Genomic DNA, 23080 nt, shown 5'->3' with positions numbered 1-23080 from the left:
ATTATTCCTATTACCTACATAAACCTTGAAGTCCGGATCTGAAAGCATGTTCCAAATTACATATTACAGTTTCACATAGCCAGGTTTATATTGTACGATTTTGGCCTCATTTTGCAGTCACATACGAAAATTGCACGTCGCAAATGAATTCTTTGGTTGTGAGTTTTCAGTCAGTCTTACAATGCATAATGTGCTCACAGTCTTCTGATTTACTGCTGTTGTGATGTGTTCTGGCAGTGTTAGAAATTTTTTATTTAAATCTCAGTGTGTGACCACTGCTATGACACTCGTTTAAAAGCCACCAGTTATGTCAAACTCATGGGGCAGCTACAAACAGAATTATAAATTCAAATGCAAATTAAGTATCTTAATTAATATAACGCTACCAGCCTACATATCTGGCCCCTTGTATGGTGCGTTGTAAAGATACCCGCATGCTAAAAAAATATCCTTATAACCTGAAGTTCAGTGTGAAGAATAGCAATTGGGTGTTGTCCTCATTGACCCAGCCACAAACAACCTCTATTTCTTTGCCTTTTAAAACATATTTTCTCCAGGCATAACACTGACTGATGACGTAAACAGAATACCATTTTCTTTAATTGCAAGTTTATCGTTAGAGCATCTTGATTGTATAATCTGACTTGGAGAACACGTTATCGCACCGTCTGTTACAGTATTCAGGCAAGATTTTATTGGGATCATGTTGTATGGTGTGACAAGTAATAATTGTAAAAAAAAAAAAAAAAAAAATTACACTGTGTGAGACAGGTTTAAGAGGAGTATTACAGTTTTACATGCTAACACATCATTCACTTTGGCATCATGGAAAGCAGAGCATTCGTATACCTTGTCTAAGACTTTTGTTTAACTCAGTTTGGACTATTGTGATATTCTGATACAGACAAAAAGACTCTTACAGCACTTGCTGAAATCTTCCTGAGCCCTTGTTTTAAACAAAAAAGGAATGACAAGCTCCATATTTGGTCATATTATGCTGGATATCTTGACCTAGAATGAAACCGAATGGCTTTGATTTATATAAATACTGCCTTCTATATACTGGAAAGTAATGAGATTCTGGCAGCACCTGCCAAATTCTTCCTGCCTGTTTAATGTTACACACATGGGGCAATTTGGAATTAAGTATTTCTATGTATTTTTATATATTTAATTTTATTTTTATGTATTTAATATATTAATGTTAGACAGTTGAAGTTGAAAGTTAATGTGGAACAAGTCACAGAAAATCATGCAAACATTCAGCTTTACATTGATCTTAAATCATGTATTATGCATATAAATCTCTAATGTCCATCTTGTGAAAGTCTAATATGTTATGACAACAATTGAATACACTTTCAAATAAACTCCTGTTTGTAATTAACATTATCGCACAGGAAACTTTCAGCAGGCAGGAAGATTGAGGCACAACACCAACTGAGACAAGATTTGAACGTTGGTGTATCTGGCCTTATTTCTGGCACACTCCCTGAGATTATGATCTAGTCTGATGAGATATAATTATGAATTGTGTCATAATTCAATTATTCAGCATTTTATATTCAAGATCTAGTAATTGTCCATTTGCTATATAGTACATTTCTGTGAATTCTGCCTGCTTAAGAAACTAGGAGTGTGTTGGCCAGTCAAGGAATGGAAAGTGTGGGAGTATTTTAAGACATCCATTGGGAAGTGAAATACACAAAGTTGATTTTCAAACACAAAGTTTAGGTCTACTCTATCCCATTAGTCAACCTCTGGGCCTTCCATTCTGGTGTTTAAGCAGAATCAGGGCAGAACTCCAGACATCGCCTTCTCAAACATCCGGTAAACATTCCGAAAATGTCATGTAAACGTCTCAGCCGTCTCAGGTCTGCAGAGCTGTACGAGTGTTTAGACGGAGCTGGAGATTGATATTAAATCCTCCCAATTTTAGTCCCAAGCTTGACATGGCATAGAACTTGTGGACCTTATCACGTGCGTTTTCCAGATCTTGCTTTGTCAAATTTGCAAACCTTGTAATGGGGCTATATATGACTAGATTTGGCCATTATTCAAGTACTTCAGTGAATCCGCTTTGTTTACTAATATCAACATTTTTGGCAAGTTGGATATTAAATTATTCAAAGTGAATTATAAATCAAATTAACAAAAACTTTAACAAAAAGTCACATATGCAGGGTACGCTGCTTCTACAAAACCTACGAGAGCTATGAAAAACCTAAAAAAATATCGTTAATGCATGGTCGCACTGCAGAACTTTTAGCTTGTCACTGTTTATCAGAATAGGATGTTATCTGTGCCCATTTTTGCTGGCTAGCATGAAAAGTCTTATGTAAGCTTCCTCAGGAGTAGCAGAACAAAAGCTCAGGCTCTGTTGTTGGATACATGTTTGTACTCTGATAAGAAAACCACAGTGATTTTTCACTTTCGATCCTACAATATTTCTTGGGGGACAATGATGTAGTCATTCAACAGCACAGCAATTGGTTCAGCCAAACAGGAAGTGAAGTGCTAGCTCATGTTCGGCTGTGTAATGCCAGGTTAAACACTGGCATCTTTTTAACCAAAGAGCATTTCTTAATACTGCAAATTGAGTGTAATGGAAAAAGTGAATACAGTGTAATCCAACTAGTGAATAACCACCTACAGTGCACAGTGAGAGCAGTGTGTTGCATGGTTGCTTACAGACTTCACACAAGCATGCCACAAGCAAATGAGGATTTAGATAAATGTCTGCTTACAGCGAATTTAGTTGATAAGGACATATTTATATGGGTTTCACTTCCTTTTAGTCATTCAACTCGAGAGCAAAGATGTATGAATAGTACTATAGCAAGAGGAAGACCTTATTTGTTTTATAAAACATCTTCTGACAACATTTTCTACATTTTTTTGTTTTATTCATAGTGACTATAGCTATTATAAAGCCTGTACTGTGCATTATAAAGCCCTTAATACTATACAGGCCCATTAGCGTGCATGGTGATCTTATCAGACTGCTGTCATCAGACTGATAAAACCGTAGTCATGATTCTGTGGTATCAGCACCTCCCAAATCTCCTTATCAGCAGTGATAACACCACAAACCCTGCTGTTGGATGGCAAGCGAGTACCCAGTAACATAGGCTGGCACACACTGGACCACAATAGAGCCACGTCATAGTGTTAATAAGGGATTAACTTAAAGCTACAGTGTCTATGATCTTTTGAAACAAAAAAAAAAAAGATTATTGAGTCAGGGGACAAAAATAATATGATGTTCCTGAGTACTGTGATGATCACAATCAGTCAGTGGTGTGTCAGGGGTGTCAGCTTGGAACTGGTGGGAGTCACATAGATCATACACCAGCTCAGATATGTCATCACGCCTCAGCTTCAGGCACGAAAGAAGTCAGTCTACATGGTGACAGAGAGCCAGTCAGAGAAGAGAAACAGTGAGAGAGTGACTGAGTCAATATAGTCAGTCAGGAAAATGGCTAAAGGACTGATAAAGTTTTAGCTTTTTTTCTTGCTGAAGAAGTAAGACACTTATTACTTGTGTCATTTGGTGGGAGGCTAGTGAATGACAGACATTTTTTTTTTGACTACGAAGATAACTATAACTGAGTGGTGGATAACTAGTTGGGGTTGGTGTGTGTTTGGTTATATTTCTATCAGTATGTGTATTTGATTCACTGATCTGATCCAAACAGTATTATAATCCTGTTCTGTATTTCAGCCATAGTTATTGGTCTGGCTTAATACCATTTGCCCCAGACATGCGCCTAGCTGTCATCAGTCTTATATCCATCAGCTTTATCACATTTTTTTCACACTGAAAGTGCTGTGTTGAGCAAAACTGCTACACATTCACAGATATTGATTCTTTCCTTTCATTCCCACCACAATGTTTGCTAGCAAGCTGCAGAACAGTGAGAGTACAGTATTTTCAAACAAAGCCTTGAACTCGTGGCTCATCTTGCACTCGGCCCATTGGCTGGCTCCTGTATTATGCAGAGGGAGTCAGGGCTCAGTGCTGTGTGGTCATTGTTTCACTGCCACCAGAGTAAACAGGGAAGAGACTAAACCGATGACTGAGGAGCTTTCAGAAAAGGCAGTTTATAGTTGTTTCATGAGGGTGACTCAGGGTAACATCCGCTCCTGCCAAAACACACATTCCTGCTGAAGCAGAACAGAGGATCTTATTTTCCTCATGTTTGGTGTAATGCAGAAATGAACTCATCAGTTCAGCTAGATATACTGATTTTTTTTTAACCCTCGCCTATTTTTCTTTCTCTCTATAGATGAGAGGATCTGCTCTCCTCCGTTCATGGTGCTGAACAGCGAGTGTGGTCCAGACACACTGGAACAGATCAAACAACATGGTCTTACATTCCCCTTCAGTAAGTTTCTTCTCTTCCTGTGAAAAAAGAACACAGGAAGTGGCAGCTTGTTTTACTTATTATAAAGCAAGCTGCTGAGATGTTAAACATTATCAGATTTAGTCATCATGTGTCAACAAGACAGAATCGCACAACATCTGTTGCGTGCTGTCAACATCTACAAAGCCGGAGCATTTAGCATTCGTAATATTCAACTGATTTCTTTCATTGTACGTTGATGCTATATATGTGTTGTTGTCTTTTTTAATCCCTCAGTTTGCAAAACACGAGTAGCACACGGAACCAACTCCCATGAGGTAAGACGCCTGCTTTTTCCATTTAACCTCTAATCTGTGGAAGCTAACCACAGGTTATCAAATATTTACAGACTGAACACACACAATCCCCCATTGTTCTCAGCTTGGTTCTGTACTGGTATCAATAAGTAGTATTTTTTTAAATAATACTCTTATTTTTGGTAAACCAGGTAACCACGAGGCAGACATAACACCTCAGTATGACTTTGGATTGAGGAATACTTTTAGCCTAATCAATATGTGCTGTCCCACTGCGTCATACTTCATACATTGTTCTTCTTATGTCTTTGCAGATGGCCATTATCTTCAGTGCTGAGGATCTGAAGGATGTGAAGCCCCCGTGCGTGATTCAGAGCTTCATCAACCATAATGCTGTGCTCTATAAGGTGTTTGTGGTGGGTGAGTCCTACACCGTGGTGGAAAGACCCTCCCTGAAGAACTTCCCATCTGGCCCTGCTGGTGAGCCTTTGACACTGCTTATGTTCCTATATTATATTAATGGGCTGGTCCTCTGTAGTGAGTGGCTTTTTGTTAGACATACAGTCTGCAATGTTAATTTCAGACTTCAGAGTTTGTACCTACATGCAACCAGCTGGTCTGGCCCTATGCTGCAACCTAAAACTAGAAGACTAGTGGACATGTTATATTTGGTAAATGGTCATGCCTTCATTTTAACTCACGCACCACATAATCTGCCTGAATTGATGTTTTGACTGCTGCTCCATTTGCATGCACTACTGTACAAGCAAGCATGCAAAGTAGTTGCATTTGAAGAGATCTGTTACCCGTATGCAAACATCTGGAAGTCACCGTCCTCCAGGCAGATCCACATTTCTCTCTCTCTCTCTTCCTGCCTGGCTATGAGTCAGGTTCATCAGAGCCTGCTCTACTCAGCTCCTGGCCTCTGCTGCAGCCTAGTGGCCCGACCACACACTTACACTCTCACATACAATACATCAGACACATTCTGGGAAAGACACATTTTGGAAAGATTATTAATTCATTTGTTTGCCATTTTTCAGACCGAAAAGCTATTTTCTTCAACAGCCATAATGTGTCCAAACCGGAGTCATCCTCAGACCTTACATCTGTAAGTCTCACTGAAATTACTTGGATTTTACTCTGTTACTAATTTAGTGGACATTTTTATTTGTATGGGGGTAATTTAAAGCAATGTTTCAGCATATTTAAAATGTTTATCTTCCTGTTCCCATCTCTGTAGCGAGATAATGTAGAGGGTGTGTCCCAGCCACCCAACGATGATGTTATTAGGGCACTGTCCAGATCTCTGAGACAGGCTTTGAGAGTGTCGCTGTTTGGCATTGATGTTATCATCAACAACCAGACAGGCCAACATGCGGTCATTGACATCAATGCTTTCCCAGGTGAGTGTTTCAGCACAGCATTTGTATGTGGTGTTTTGCAGATGTCTTCACCACATACAGATTTTTCATCAGTTTTCAAAACACTTATGCATGGTTATGCATTTGTACAAATTTTAACCCTGGTTTTTAGTAGCAGCCTGTCAAGCAGAGCCACAGCAATAGTCAAGTGAATGAAATCCTATTCCTTGTGTGAATATGCTTAGTGTATATCAAATCACCACCACAACATGATAAGAAATGTTACTTATACGTTCACAGTCCATGGGTCTGATTATACTGGCTCTCTTCACTGTTAGTGTTATGTTATACAGATTCTAGAGGCCATTGTAGTACTCACAATTGATTTGAGCTTAACAACATAAAAGAATCTTTCTTTTTAAATTGCCTTTTTATTTCTTTCAAACTTTTTTTGCCTTTGTCTTGGTGGACAAGGTTGGATCTTGGACCACTCATCCATACACAACATTTCAAGCTCCATATGTATTCTTAGTCTTACAAATGTAAACTTTAATTTAGGCTCTAGAGGCTGAGAAGGCAATACATTGCTTTTGTGCCCCAGACTACTTCAGTGGTCCATCTATGACCAGGTCCTAACCTCTTGGCAGAGGCAACAAAGTTTTGAATTAGAATATCCTGGTGAACTGATGAAATTCATGATGCCATCATGCTTCGTGATTTTTGCAAGAGCTGCAAGACAGCTCTGAAGCCTTAATGATCCACCACCATATTTTATAGGCTTTTACCAATATACTGTCTACTGTCTTACCTATATACTATATACTACCTTTTCCCCCTGGTTGTGTTCGTGGCCAAAAGGTTTTATTTTATTCTCAGCAGAACACAGTACAAGTCTTATAAGACCGAAGATTTTTTGGCTTTGGCACAAAGCTCCTTTGGCAGAAACTCAACTTTGCTCATCACTCTGAGAACACCATCACCACAGTGAAATATGGTGGTGGTAGCATCATACTATGGGGATGATGAACTGGTCAGGGTTGAGTGCAAGATGAATGGAGCCAAATACAGGGCAATCCTAGAAGAAAACCTGTTCCAGTCTGCAAGAGATTTGAGACTGGGAAGGAGGTTCACCTTCTAACAAAACAATGACTCTAAGCATACTGCCAAAGCTTCACTGGAGTGGTTCAAAACCAAGAACCTGAAATTGTTAGAACTGCCCAGTCCATACCTCAATCTGACTGAGAATCTGCGACAAGACTTGAAAACTGCTGCTTAGCAGCATTTTCCATCCAATCTGACAGAGCTTGAGCCATTTTGCTAAGAGGAATGGGTGAAAATGTCAGGATCCAGATGCACAAAGCTGATAGAGACATGCAGCCAAAAGTGGCTTCAACAAGTATTGACCCTCAAATGTTTGATTTTTGGTTTGTGAACATTTGTCACACTTAAAAAAATATATATTTTGCACCTTCAAATGTTAGATATTGTCCATATCAAATATGAAAAATCCCAATTAAGTCCATTTCAATCGCAGACTGTATCACTTAACTTTTTTTTTTTTTTTTTTAAGTTAAGGGGGGATACTTATGCAAGAGCCTGTTTGTACACTGTTCCATTCAATATGTTCTTTGTGACTACCATTGCTTAGTAAGAGCACTTCTGGTAAATGGTAGCTACATGTTTTAAACAGGTTGCTCCTTAACTCTGCTCTCCATGTGTTTAAAGGATATGAGGGTGTTCCAGAGTTCTTCACTGACCTCCTCAACCACATCACCAGCGTGCTTCAAGGCCAGTCTTCCAGTGACCATCTTCCTCTGCCACTGGCTTCACCCCTCTCAGCGGCGTTAACCGCTCCAGTCTCAGAGGAGCGGAGCGGAGCCCCCTCCCAGGAGTGTGGCAGCCTGTTAGGGGAAGAGTCAGACAACAGCAGCAGCAGCGCGTGGATCTTGGAGGGGGATGAAGGACTGAAGAGTCCATGCCAGAGACTGGGCTGCAATTCAGCAGTGTCACCCAACTTCCAACAGCACTGCGTGGCCACCATCGCCACCAAAGCCTCCTCGCAGTGACCACCTTCTTTCCCTCCGCTGAACAAAACAAGAACAGAGTGAATAATAATAATAAATAACGATAATAGATTATATTAGAGCGGTATCTGTAATCAGATATAAACCTTTTACTATATTTGTTGGTAGTGTTAATAATGAGGTGATGGATTCCTTATACCTTTGTGTATTTTTCCATGTCTAACACTCAGTACTGTAAAGTGAATTCAGTATTGATCAACAGATTTGTTGTAGTGTTCATATTTGTTTTAAAATGTGTTTTATTTTGAAGCACTGTGGAGAATGAGGAGAGTTGAGTTTCATGCTAGGCATTAGAGGGGATTCTCAGTGTATACCATTGGTTTTGGCAGGATGAGGGTTTTAATAATAACGTATTCATTTGCCAGTGGACATGTACCTATAAGTCACTCCTGTAACTTTTAACAGCTTTATGCTCCATGTTAAGTGTCAATCCTACTTTGTAATGGTCTCTGATTTGTTATTGTACAAGTCTCCCTGTCACTTCCAAACTAAGATGAAATATTATTTCTTTAAGGAAGAAAGTCTATAACACATTTTTCGCTCCGTTATTGGCTGTGTAATTCAACTCTAGGTGTTCAGCTTAGCGGTTTATTTTTACCTGCCTTGGTAAAACATTATGACACTGGCATTGCTCTGTATCCATTTCCTTATTTTGTGATGATTCAGCCTTGGGAATTGCAATGTCAAGTGTCATTTATGTTTTGATTGTGGTATGAGACAACAAACGTGAAAAGTGAAATGCATTTTCTTTGTGCAGTTGTGCATGCGTGTGTCTGACCACAAATTCTTGCATTCCAATATTTTGGGTGTGGTCTGGTGCAGTTGTTTTTGAATTGTAAACTTCGATAACCACATCCCCTTAAGTCCCACTCTTAGTTAATAGGAATGGAGAGTTGTAATCTGATGACTGTATATATGGAGGTGTTTAGTATTTTTTAAATAATGCAGAAGAGGTATGTTTTTGAAAAATCACACTTGAAGGCGATTATTAATGCCTAATCATATAACCATTCCTGTTTAGGTGATCAAGAATTATATTTAATTTATATTCAATAATTTTATTTTTTACTAACAAATGACTAACAAATCCAAATGATTTTGATCTGGTTATTTAAAAAAAAAAAAAAAAAAAAGTTAGAATTGCTTGTTTAGTTAATGGAAGCTCGCATTCCGGAGAGCAAATCAGTTCGCTCTAATTCAGATGAATTACGACTGTAATTAGCTTTATGACCCCTTCTGGAAACAATTACTTGCCTTTATTTAGAAAATGCAACCAGTGCAAATGGTTTAATTGAATTAAGGGCATTTCCTATATAAGCACTACAGTCTTAAAAGACTTTGCTATGTAAAATGCACCATCTCTGGCTGATTCACCTGATCACATGATTCATAAGCTGATTTTGTTTTTGACAGACTTAGTGCATGTCACGATATTGGTTTTATTTAGCAGAGAGGAAACTGAAATCAATTGGAATTCATGTTTTTATCAGATCAATAGATTGCTAATCTATTAAAATGAATTTTATTTTTAACCACTTCACATTACATTTAAAAGGGAAAAATAGCAATCTAGTTTGGAATTTGAAAATGGGCATTTTAGGTTATTATTATTATTGTTATTATTATTATTATTATTATAATACTAGAGCAATCAACAATGTTTGAAAATAGTAACAGGGGAGTTTTTACAGATGCACATGGGCAAAATTATGACTTTTTTTTTTTTGTGTGTGTGCTTTGCTCAGTCAAGTCCTATGCTTATTTCAGGAACTGGTTTGGGTCACAGATGTAAATTTGTATTGAAGAACTTTGGTACTTCCACTGAGCAATTTGGGAAAATGTTATTTGTAGTGCTTTCCTTCACCTCTAGAGGTCCATTGTTAAAAGTCAAACACCTTTTTTTTTTTAATTCAGTGTGTATACCAAAATGCTAGGCAACTTTGCACAAAAATGATTTCAAATATTAGCCTTCATATTTTCTTTTATTGGAGTATTTGGAATATATGGAATATTTTAACTGCCTATCTAATCACCATTGAACTTGACATGTTTGAATATGGGTAGACATGAAACGAGTACAGTTTTGCCAATCTTGGTGTAATATATATTAAATGATTGGAACAGGCCTTACGTGGCTGATACGAGGTGAGATTAAAGTTGTCACATGCCCTGAAAATGGCCCATTTCTTCACCCTGTGAAATGGAGAGAATATGACAGCTTTGTACACTGCTCTACTTTATGTCTCTTAATTGTACACTTGCATTTATTGTGCTTTGACATGGAAAAACCACCTACTCAATACTCCAACTCATCATGTTCTCTTGAAATCCACTTGAATGTTTACTTAGAAATGTTATATATATTATAGGCTATGTATGTATACAGTGCACAAACCCTCTTACACCTGCATACATACCTACATTCATACAGGACGTCACGTATAACATTGTGTTTTGTAAGTTAAAAATCAAATCTACACTTTGTGATTCCTTTTAGATAAAAGATTTTAAAAATGAACAGTATATTCCTTTGTGTTTTTTAATAGTCGTGAAACTCTGCGTTTGTGTGTGAGTGTGTGAGTGTGTTTGTAGGCATGTTTTTATATCTTAGTGGGAAGAAATATCCCCACAAGGATGACAATATCTGATAGTTTTAACCTTGTTGGGACATCTGAGTGGTTCCCATGAGAAAACTTTTATTTTTATTTTTTATTTATTTATTTATTTATTTATTTATTTATTTAACAAAGCCAGAAGGTTCCCTTTTGAGTATAGGCATAGCATTAATTAGCTGCATTAATAAATTAATTATTAATAAAATTAATATTAATATTTAAAATAATAACATTTGTTTAATGTAGAATTAGATATGTAGTTGTTTCATTTTCAGAATACTCTGCCACAGAGTTATAACAGCCCCAAGCGTGTCAGGATAATTCTCCAGCACTCCTTTACAATATAAGTTCTCTTGCTCCTTGATCATTTATAACCTGCATACATGTGGCTGTAAAATACACCCGTGTGTACAAGAAGTATTGTTGTAATAATAATAATAATAATAATAATAATAATAGGACAAATTAAGCATTACAACTGCAGGATAATTGTTTTTTCTGTGAACAAGCCCACGCCTAGCCGATGACGCTGCCTCGCAGCTGAGCCCCATTGGTCTGTTCGTTGTCACTCAAGGTTGCGCTGTAAATTTTCCGTGACGTGATTGGCTGCATTGTACATCCATCAGCGCTGCTGCCTGTGATTGGGTGCTCCAAGTGAAACGATATGCTAAAAAAAAAAAAAAAAAAAAAAAAAAATTGAGGATTTTCGCAAGGCACAAGAGCAAAGCCGCCTGTGCGGCCAGGAGAGACGAGAAGGTGGGCTTCACACTTTGCACCTGTGAAGAAGAAGAAGAAGAAGAAGAAGAAGTGCGAGGCTTTTAAAGACTCATTAAACACAAGATATAAAGAAGTCCGTGTACCACAACAAGATGCAAACAGAGCAAAGTTGAGAAGAGGCGAGGACTTTGTGTGAAGAAAATGTCGTCGGAAGTCTTCTCTTCAGGCGGACAGGGTGCACTGACTGAGCGGCTGTGGTGAGCAGGGCTGGTCGTCGTGCAGGAAGATTGGCTTCGGAGAGAAATAAGTGCGAACATGGCTGACAGAACAGCTCCAAACTGCCATCTGCGTCTGGAGTGGGTTTACGGCTACCGGGGCCACCAGTGCCGCAACAACCTGTACTACACCGCCGCCAAGGAGATCGTCTACTTCGTGGCAGGTGTAGGAGTTGTCTACAACACACGGGAACACAAGCAGAAATTTTACCTGGGTCACAACGACGACATAATCAGGTAAAATTCAAATAACGAGCTAACGATAGCCTTATAAACTATAGCCATTTGAAGAGAACGGCCCGCGCACACTGCAGTTATATACCAAGCTGCTCAATTCATATCCTGCTCATGAGAAGCTCTAATATGACATATATAAATGTTACTTTAATACAACATGCCTGTGAAATGTGTTGTTAGCTCTGAACTGGGCTCTACAGCTCGGTTTTAGCCTCGTAACCTTCAGGAGTTGTTAGTGCTGGACAGAGACAGTGCAGCGCGCGCGCACACACACACACACACACACACACACACGAGGTCAGTGACCGACTCTGCCTGCTACAATGGAGATTTAATCTGCTTTTTAGACAGTATTTTTGACTGATGAAACTGTAAACTCTGCACAACTCTACATTCAATAAGCCGCATTCAGGTTTAATGTCCCAGTGAACTGTGTTCAAGGACATCATGATGACAAGCTCCTTTATGTACCATAATAACGATTAATCAGTGTTAGCATGCTGAAAAAAAATATCCAGCTTGGTCTGGCCAGATACCAGCTGCCAAAACACAGACTGAGCTGGTCATAGACCTGGAGTCTCTGCAATGCCCAGTGTAAAGTGCTGGTAGAAAGGAAACAGTTTCTGTATTACTGCTAATAATGCCTCATAGTAGACATGGAAGAAAGGAAATCTGGAAATCTTAAACATGTATTGATCGATTTAGTCAAGGAATAAGGCCGGTGTTCTACCAGCTTGAGCAGCTCGGTGGTTGGTAACTGGTCAGACTGAGCTGGATTTTTTAACATGAACTACACCAATACCTGATCTCATAAAAATACATTTTTTTAAAGTAAAGTCTGATGTAAACTTGAGAGAATTCTCATTTAAAAATATGATCACCTATCAAGTACTACATAAACATCTAAAGTTTCTCAAGAGGTTTTTGGATGGTTAATGGTTCTAAGAACCTTTTTTATAACATTTATACGTAGAACATTTAAGGGTTCTTCCAAAGGAGCGAGCCGAGGAAGCCTTTACGGTGCGAGATGGCACCTTTTTCCTCTAAATAGACTTTACAGTAGACTGTTCCTAAACTTTGCGCCTTCTGACACAACGCTTTAACAGCTGTTAATTAGATCTTGGCACTTTTTAAATAGACTGCCAGCTACAAGAACGTCTTTGTAACTAAACCTCTGCTTACACTGTGTACCAGAGTGTATGAGAGCTCATAAGTCTATGCTCTCACCCTATTTTCATGATTTTTAGTACGAGTCCTCCAGCAGAGTGCTGTAAAATTTGTGTATGTGCTTTGTTAGTGATTGTACGAGGGGGTGGGTGGAGACGTTGCCGCTAGTCAGCTGGCTCAACCCTCCATTATTAATTAGGTTAGAAAGAAACTGACCTTTTAACTGTGCGTATGTGAACACACCTTCATCCACGCCCCTATGCCTATATGTATATGCAAGCAAAGAATATCTGTGAATTATTAAATTGAATTTACTTGCTCGCATGGTTGCAGTGTTCAGGATTTGAATTATGATATTGAATTATGTTTTATCTGTGCTAGCCTTCTTCATACAGCACAGTGAGTGAAAGTACCACAGTGGAGCTCACACACATTTTGACTCACAAGTCAGTACGTGTTACAGGATTGTGTCAAAATGCATGAGAGAGAGAGAGAGAGAAGGAGCGAGTAAGACAATAAAGCCGGGTGACCTGAAACGGAGTACAGGCCGCAGGGACAAATTTAGGCGGTATGGTGAAACATGGCATTAAATTGCTCGAAAACTGGTGTTAAATGGAACAGCAAGAGAAACTCTTTAAGAGATATGGAGACAGAATCAAGTATTACACACGCCCTTTACTTCAAAGACCAGACAGCCACTTACTGATTTGCCTCACATTTCAGAAGTGTGTTTGCGTGTCACTTCAGTTGTTCCATAAGTGCCTGTGCTTCTCTGGTTACTTCAGCAGCAGAATGTGGCCTTGTGTTTGACCCACTGAGATAACTGTCATTCACTGTTCATGCATATCAAATGCCTCCATATGGCACCAGTGTCATATTGTTTTTCTGCTTTGTGCTTCACTTATGCGCTGTGTAAAACGTCTGCTGTAAAACATCTATGCAAATAGAGCTTATTTAACATTTATTTTACAATAGGTAAAATAACCTCCTCTTTTAGATCCTGTTTGACTGATAAGACTCATAGTCTTAGGGTCAAATGTTCCACTCACATCTTGAAGGCTGGAATCTGATTGGCTCTTCACACTACTGTATATGTGTACTTCCATACACCGTGTACAATAAGACGCAATACACCTGATTAGAGTAAGATATAGTCAATGGATAAAGTCTTTGGATAAAGGTTGTAAGAGAGTTTGTAATGGATAAAGACTTTAAAGGTTATAAGAGAGTTTTGTCTGAAACATTGGTGAGTAAACAAGATAGGCTTGCATGTTTGCTGACGTCTTATAGTTGACCGTTTGAAATGTCAGTCACACCGCCTCCGGTAAAAGTAGCTGATTCTTGGTCATGTTTCATGACCAGAATGATCGGACTCTCCTGTGAAAGTGTGTATGTGCGTGTGGCAGGTCAGATGCACGTTTTTTTGCCTGTTATGGCTTTGACAAGTGGAGCAAGTTAGAATTAGATGTGCAAAAAATTCGCCCACTATATCTGAACAAAAAGTAGACATATCCTTATTTGAAAATGTTACAAGAAAAAAGAAATCAGCAGTCAGAATTGAGCAGATTCAAGTTCTTTTTATCTGAATGGCAAAGTGAGACAAGTCTGATTAAAATCAAATTTTAAAATCTGAAGAGTCAAGTTGGATTTAATATGTGACACGTTGTAATATTAGAGATTTGGCTCAAGAAGAAAACGGACAAAAACCAGCATGAAGAGAGGTTGGGCTGTTTTTTTTTTCTTTGCTTTAACAATGTAAGTTTCTGTAGCACTTGCCTAAATATGTTCAGAACCGTGACCTGAGGTTGGTCTTATATAAGCCATAATCCACTGTGAGATTTCAGTGTTGGGAGCAAGCTAACTAGCCATCTGCTACTCATTCCTCCATATATGCACGACTGTGTCGTTACTATGACAACTAGTGTGTATATGGGAGCAAACAAAACAAAACAGATTCGATCACTTGTAATATGCAATGCAAACAGTCAAAAATGAGAAATAAGCATTTAAGAAATACATCCGATTTTCCAGTGCTGTGTGAACAAAGTGTCACATTTCAGTAGAAATTTCAGTAATGCAGGGGTTTAAATAGTACTGTTCTGAATAAATCTTTCAAATGACCCATTTCATGTATAAATGTACTCTGAGCAGGCAGCATATGCAGGATGCAGGTCCAGTGCGTTGGCTGCATGTGGGTGTGTCAGCGTGTTGTGCTTTTGTGGCTGTGTTTGTTTATATGGTTGTTGCCCTGGAGTGAAATGCTCCGTGGGTGGTGGACGGTGGGATCAGCAGATGTTGAATACAGCTCATTTTACAGTGACTCGCATGGAACAGAGAAAGAGAAGTAAACGAGCCCTTCCACAGACAACAGAGGGGCTGCTGTTCTTGTCATCTTCACATGATGAATTAGTCTCTCTGCATGTGCATCATGCTGCATGACTGAAAAATGCTCAACTTTTGATCAGGAAACTCACTGATGGTTCACAGTGTGTGATTTTTCAGTTGAAGAGGAAAAAAACCAGGATAAAAAACAGGTCTAATAGAGCAGATATGTGGTGTAAAGTATAGCATGTCTATGAAGCTGAATGATACAGAACGCACAGTTGTACTAAATGTGGCCCTGGATTTTTCTGTTATACATTTTAAAGGGGGATGTTTTGGAGACAGGTTTGAAATTGTTATTAAAACTCTTAATTTTGAAGTTGATAAATAAAAGATTGTGCTAGGTATTTACATTCAGTCTTACATTATGTGATTGAATTTGCCTCGTTGAAAAGTGCAATGACTATAATGACTATTCCAGTCAGCAGCGTGGAATCCTGACTCGGCCTGACCACACAGACAGATGGCTGCATAGACACGGGATTCCAGTAGGATTCAGTGCGGTTGAAGTAGGTGGCTGCAGAAGTAAGTGGCTGCAGCAGTATGGTTGGCAGGTAACCGTTTAAATACGCATCCCTGAACTTTTATTTTCAACTTCATTTAGCTGAACTCTGAAATGGACTCATGGAGACTTTATGTACACAAATCAGGTTTGGTACAGAAATCTTCTGCACTACAAGGTCTAGTGTCGATATAAAGGATATGTTTATGTTTTCACAAAGGTGTCATCTAGAGATTATCACAGAGTGAATGATATTGTAATCCCTAAATACCCTTGTGAACTGATGATGTATGCTATGTTTGGTATTTACTATTATAACTTATGAGAATGTTGACAATAAGATTTAACTGCCTGCAAAGCTGTTCTAACAAATTCTTAATTTGTATGCTCAGCTAGTCCAGGGATATTTAAGTAAAAAGAGTTCTATAACTAAATGAAATAAAAGTATTAATATGTTTTTTTAGATAATCATTAAGAATCATAAAGCCTGGTTTTAAAGCATCACAGCATTTATTAGTTCATTTTACCAGCACGGGTTGTGGTCTAAGTCCTGAAACCCTCCCTGATGTGTGTTTGTGTTAGGTGAATGTTGATTAATCGGTCCCTGCTGCACGAGCTCCTGATGTTGAATTGCCATCAGGATCAAATGTCTGTTTGTTTAAAAAGCTCAGCATGTACAAAGAAGTGAATGAAGATGGAGCATGAATGAATGAGGCAAAAGGGCGTGACTGAATTAAACGAATGATTATTTGGCAACCTGCTCTGCTGAACTGTTTTATTTCTCTGTGGAGTATTCTGCTTAGAAAAAGTCACAGGCTGGATCAGTGCATTCCAAGTTAGGGTGAAAATGCTGGGAAATGTCTTATGGTTGAGAAATAATTTACATTTTCAGGAAACCTGTCCAGAACTTTTAGGGGTTTTCTACTAACTATATGTTTGTTGGAACTGGCTTTGTTATGGTGTATGGTAGTCACGGTGTATGAGGATTAAAATTAAAATCTTTCTATTGCCATGTACCCATTCATTTATTTACCCGATCAAGTTCCTTACTCCAGTGCTAGTTTCTGGCTGCGACATTCCACAATTTCGCAACCATCTCACTCTGGACATACGCTAAATCATACTACAGTAACCCCTACAGTAAGGGGACAGAACTGCACTCAAAACACTGGCTGTGTAATCTGCTACTGTTACATTGCTACCTCTGCTGTCAATTAATGGTCAATTAATACCTTGATAACTTGATATTTTTAGACTAGCTTATCATACTTTTAAAAAATTCTGACTGTAACGCCCCTAGTTATTACATGAACAAACCTGTCATAAGATCTGTAGGTTGTTGTTGAGTGTTATTTGTGTGATGTGAATGTGTGTGTGTGTGTGTGTGTGTGTGTGTACTCAGGTGGGGAGAGGGCTGATTGCACATCTCGCCACATGATCACCAGCTCAAGCTTTCTGACTCTCACTGTCTCTTGCCGTGTGTCCCCGTAAGCCATGCACGCAATCATTTCAACATAATCCTTAATCTGCATTGCACCCTGCTGCTAGTGCTCTAATAGTATCAATAAGCTAGTGTGGATGTGGGGAAAATCATATCACTTTTAACCCAGTTGTGATGAGTGTGAAACCGTGTGGGTGGGGCAGTTGGAAATGCACACTAGAGAGCATCTACAGCCCAGGTGCTAGTGAATGCCCTGTATTTTGCAGATAAGATGTAAAAGAGAACAGTGGTGAACTGATTGAGGGTGTTTGTATGCCCTTGAAAACACAGCGTGATGTGTTTTGCGTGATGGAGCCGCAGCCTTCTCAGTTTGCAGTGTGCAAGTGTGCGTGACTGCACTCCCAGAGGCAAAATCCTCAGTAGACTTAAATGGAAGTTTATACACTACAGCCAAGTGTACATACATACTGCTGTACATATTCATATTCACATATTCTCTTCACACGAGTTAACACTGAGAGGTGTTTTCAGACATCATGTGCAACAGCTGTGTAATGTATGTAATTATGCCAGGCTTATTTGGGTGGATTTACATACAAATTACGTGAAGGGGACATAGGTGACAGAAAGTGTGTGTGGGCGTGCGTATAGACCATGTGACCAGGCCCAGGGAGCAGAGTGCATGTGTGTTGATACGATGCAGTCATGCATGTGTGAACCCATTACTGTGAGGTTAATGCTAAGAGACAGATCTTTCTTTGTCCTGGTCTATCCCTGCAGAAGGGAATCCTCTCTCTCTCTCTCTCTCTCTCTCACACACACACACACACACACACACACACTTTCATTTTCTCACTCACTCCCCCCAGTCTCTGTCTCTCTCTCCTTTCAACATTCTCTTTCTGTCCTACTTGGCTGCTCTAGCTCTTAGCACGAGTACATACTGTACAATCATTCATTTATTTATTGTCTCAAAGCTGTTTATCTGATCACAGCAGACTTTAACTCCTCCCACCCCTACTTAACTACTCATACTCACAAACACACACGCTGACATATAAGAACTCTTTAAGCACTCTTTAAGCGGCTGTGCCTGAAAGAGGCAGTAGCAGGCCAGGAGTGTCGGTTATAGAGCATCCCTGCGTGGGAAGCTTAATCTCTGATACTGTGTAGGATAGCTGTTTTTCAAACAGAACCACGTTGCTTCTCGTTTTCAGATGTAGTACTCTCGGTGCAATTATTGTAAAAGCCTGAAAGGCTTTTGTAAAATACATGCTGATTGCAAGCAAGACCAGTTTTACCAGCACGCTTTAGCTAGATAAATCAGTATCCATTATAAAATAGTGAGGACCATATGATATAATTTTTTTAATCAGGAAATACAATGGCATGTTTGTTAACTTGAGAAGAGTCTACACTACTCAAAATGGAACAATCACACAAGCACATAGTTGTGTGTTCACCTGTCCAAACTGCTAACTGAAAAATGTTATATGTTAGAATATTTTGTGCCTAATGCCTAGTGCTGTTGATGGATGTGCAGGAAGCAAAGCTAGTTTACATTAAATTATGCCAAAAGATATGGTATCCCCTGAATTAATTGGTCATCTAATGAGTCAAAATACAACTGAATATAAATCTTGATTTCCTAAAGTCGCCGTTGATGAAATAAGAAAATATTATTCCTCCATTTATCATTTACTCTTCCTTTTTATTTATCTATTTATTTTTACTTTTTCTGTTATCAATTCTAGCACATTATGTCAGTTATCTATTTCCTAATCCCCTCACAACTTATATGATAATGAGGGGGCGTGTCTTATTTACCCAGGAAGTATCCGTTGCATGATTGGCTACCATTGTGCACAAGAAATGCCTTTAATTATTGTAATCTAGGAATTGTACCACCATATTAAAGCCAGTCGGTTTCAGTGAGACTATGTCTGGGTCAGTGCATTTTTGTATTATTTCGTATGTATTATTTATTTTTGGCAGGTCATTTTACTAGATGAAAGACTTTTCATTGTCAAGAGCACACTCACATATGAATGAATAGAACGCAAAATCAAAGAGTCAAAAATCTATAACTTGATTTTAGTGTAGTGCTCTATTAATGCTGTGGGATTATGAGAAACAAGTTCTACTTCATGCAGAAATGGTAATGCAGGCAAATGGAATAGGTATAGAACCTAAAGCATAGACGAACTACTACAGTGCATTATTAAGTTCTGGTTAGTAATCCTGCAGAATTAATTAAGCAGTGCTTTCACCCTGTCTGTGTTCGAGCTGTGGAGCCTCCAGTCAAGCCAAATGTGTTCTGAACTGGAATATATTTGCCATTGCCAGTATAGGTTTTGTAATCTAAACGAAGTCTAGTGCTGTGTTTTAATGCTGTGGGATTACTAAGCAGTGATTAATAATGCACTTTAATGCTTCAGGCTTTAGGCTCTGTACCAAATCTGTTCAGCACCACAATTTTGCACGAATGATTATTTGTCCCTGTAGTTGAAGTATGGAGCTCTTTGCTTGTAACCCCATAGCAGTAACAGAGCACTATATTTTATAACGATACAGATGCTCTGCCTTACGATATTGAGTTTTACCTCTGGGGCTGCTGCAGGCACTCGAATAGAAATGATACAGAACCTAAAGGCTTGAACATACAGTATATGAAGTAAGCATTGTATGTTCTTACTAGTTGAATCTCACAGCATTAATAGAGCACTATAATTTATATTAATACAGACGTTAGGCTTTATGATATTGAGTCAGATGAATAGAATTGATACAGAGCCTTAAGGCTTGGACATATATGAAGTAAGCACTGTGCATTATAGCTAGTTGAATCCCACAACAGGAATACAGGAGATTGGGAAATGTAGTGTGAGTAAATTAGAATTACAGTGATGAATAAATGTGATAGAGTTGATAAAATAGCAAAAATGAAAAGTTGAAAAATAAAAAAGGAACATTAAATGACAAATGTACATAGAAGTTATAGGGATGTAATGATACAGCGTACTGTATTGTATCGTTTGATACAAGGCTCTTGATTCAATACCTCTGTGTATCGAACGATACATTCAACAGACTGCATAATAGTCTATTCATCATCAAATACTGCTTATTTTACATGAAGTGAAAATAAATATTTAAACTTAAGCCCACATTTCCTCCTCTGAAAAAGTAGCTTCCTCTTTATCTCAAATCAGGAGAGTCTACATAGTCTGTTAATTCAATTCAGTTCAATTCAATTTTATTTGTATAGCGCAGTGGACATTGTCACAAAGCAGCTTTACAGAAATAAATGGATCCACAAAAAAATAAATATGTGAATTTATCCCTATGCTAATGACCTCTGAGTGAAGTGATGCCAATAACCTGTCAATAATCAATTCAATTAACTCCAATTTCAATTAAAACACTGTGTTATATGTAATAACGAACCTTTAGAGTGTTCAGCACACTTTAAAACAGAAGATTTTATGCCAGATTTCTAGTTTGAACCTACAAACGCCAAATACGGATGGATTTCCTGGCTTCTTTGCCTGAAGGAGCTTTGGTAAGTATTGTGATCTTTTAAAAGCTCTGACATGGCGCAGTACTATCTGATATTAAAAATAGCTAAATGTAACTGTTCTCCTTAAAAACAACCACAATTTCTATTTTTAATCCGGTAAAAGGAGTGCTGACTTACTGTGTGATATACTGATATACTGACAGAGGTATTGGTATTTTGACATATTTGAACTCTTGTTTAAGATAGATAATTAAAGATTTTAAGAAACTAAAGCCAAAAATGGATAGGAAAACATTTCCTCTCTGTGTTAGGTCAGAACAGAACAGTACTTTGAAATTGGTAGTGTAAGTTCAGGCTGCGTGTAACAACTATTTTGATAATGTGACTGTTAGTGACTCAAACAGCAGTGTGTGTGTGTGTGTGTGTAGCCCTCTACCACTCACCCATCCACCCACTCAGGCTTCCCTCCGTCCCATTAGCTAATAGACCAACAGGCCAACAGCAAGCATCTGACACGTCGCTCAATCCACTACTGCACCACAATTCATTAGCTAATAGAAATGAAAAGAAATGTCTCTGCAAAAATTTACTTTATTATTTTGCATTTTTCACAGAGAAAAAATGTAATACATTTAATTTTAGCTTTATATTCAGCTTGCATTTGGCACTTTAAATCTGTGACCATGTCAAATCTTTTGATATTAAAATTTTCTTTTATATCACAAAATTTCAGTGCAGTTTTTCATATGGAAATATTTGACTGCAAGCTTAAAGGCTGTCAAAAGCAGTGGAGAATGAGACTGCTTCTCTGAAACTACACGCTGCGTGGGCTTGAGCTCTGTAGACATCAAGAATAAACCATAAAACCATAGCATGAGATTACTACTGCTCAAGCACAACCACATACACATTTCACTTCAAAACTGAAGGTCAGACGTTTCTTTAGAGTGTAAGAGCAGTATTATATATTCACCATGCTTTTGAGAAGCCTTATTGTGTATCCTTTTTAGTGGTGCATAGCATACCAATGCATTTAATGTTTTTAAAATGTAGATTACCTCTAATGTTTAGGCACTTGGGATAAATCTCAACTAACTTGTTTTACACTAGAGCTGATGTAGTTGCACTCCATCATGATTTGCATTCATTTAAGAGAGCGTGTGTGTCCATTTCAGTGTGTCAAATATAAGTACATACACTGGAAGGGGCGGGCTCTGTGATTTGCTCTAAATATCCCTGTGAATGGACTGCATGAGGGCTTTGGGGGTTAATCTTCCATCTTCCTCTGAAATCTGCACTGACCAAGAGTCCTTTAGGTTCACAAGAGCATCCTGATTGCTAATCTCCACCATACAGGGATGTGTAGGGTGGAGCAAGCTCAGGCTGTAAGTGGCCGAAGAACTCAGCAAACTCTGCAGTGTACTATAGATGCAAAAATGTGAAATTGAAAGCAGGAGCCTTACATTTGATGTCGTATGGCTTTGAATGCATCCAATCAGTCATGATCAAAACCAACTGGAAATGCAAATCTTTACCTCACCTTATCCTTCAAATCCACAACACGGTCTAAATCCTTTTAGTGTCTTTGCTTGTAGTTGTATGCAGGACATATGAACAGCTGAACTGAGGCCAGAAATGTTATGTTCTATACTACTATACTGTAGCCATGCATCTTTGCATAGATTCTCAGACTTATCTTGCATGCCATAGCAATACCTTCTTATATTTTGCACAGAAAGGAGGCAAGAGAAATAAATGTGAGAAGTTGTGCCAGTGCCCCAGAAAGCACAATGCCTTTGCTCTATTTTTAGTTCCAGATTAAGTGTTTCACTGAGAGTAGGATGAAGACTAGTGATTGCCAGGTGATATGTAGGATAATTTTACACACAATGGTTCCACAGATCTTCGCAGTGGTTAAGCTTGTGGCTAGGTGACAAAGGCACAAAGAAGGTGAGAGACTAGATAGAAACCTAGTGAATAGCCTGACCTGGAATAGTCCGACCCAGTGATTACAGTCCTGCTTCTCTTCACTGCTGAATAACTTTAGCCTGACATGCTCAGAAAGCTTCATCTAAGACTGCAGGAGCAGAAGCCCTTAAAAAAACACAATCAC

General features: G+C 38.5%; 2 protein-coding genes across 9 annotated transcripts in view; both read left to right on the top strand.

The window, feature by feature from the left end:
• Positions 1–10629, top strand: part of itpk1b (inositol-tetrakisphosphate 1-kinase b) — a 36887-nt gene extending 26258 nt beyond the window's left edge. For both annotated transcript variants that reach the window (XM_026934007.3, XM_053237497.1), the window contains exons 6-11: positions 4290–4388; positions 4644–4684; positions 4978–5143; positions 5707–5774; positions 5907–6069; positions 7753–10629. In XM_026934007.3, the coding sequence (XP_026789808.1) occupies positions 4290–4388; positions 4644–4684; positions 4978–5143; positions 5707–5774; positions 5907–6069; positions 7753–8093 (878 nt within the window). In that variant the 3' untranslated portion in view covers positions 8094–10629. The remainder of the gene's footprint in view (positions 1–4289; positions 4389–4643; positions 4685–4977; positions 5144–5706; positions 5775–5906; positions 6070–7752) is intronic.
• Positions 10630–11214: 585 nt separating this feature from the next.
• Positions 11215–23080, top strand: part of eml5 (EMAP like 5) — a 47665-nt gene continuing 35799 nt past the window's right edge. For 4 of the 7 annotated variants that reach the window (XR_008302567.1, XR_008302565.1, XR_008302566.1 and 1 more), the window contains exon 1: positions 11216–11955. Coding sequence is in view for 3 of the 7 variants with exons in the window: in XM_053237823.1 (XP_053093798.1) it covers positions 11759–11955 (197 nt within the window). In the remaining 4 variants the exon portion in view is untranslated. Of the gene's footprint in view, positions 11956–23080 lie in introns of all 7 variants that reach the window. The other 3 variants (XR_003403876.3, XM_053237822.1, XM_026933954.3) reach the window with 2 other exon arrangements.

This window comes from Pangasianodon hypophthalmus, chromosome 10 (assembly GCF_027358585.1).
Source record: "Pangasianodon hypophthalmus isolate fPanHyp1 chromosome 10, fPanHyp1.pri, whole genome shotgun sequence".
Lineage (NCBI taxonomy): Eukaryota > Metazoa > Chordata > Actinopteri > Siluriformes > Pangasiidae > Pangasianodon > Pangasianodon hypophthalmus.
This window is presented reverse-complemented; position numbering and strand designations above follow the sequence as displayed.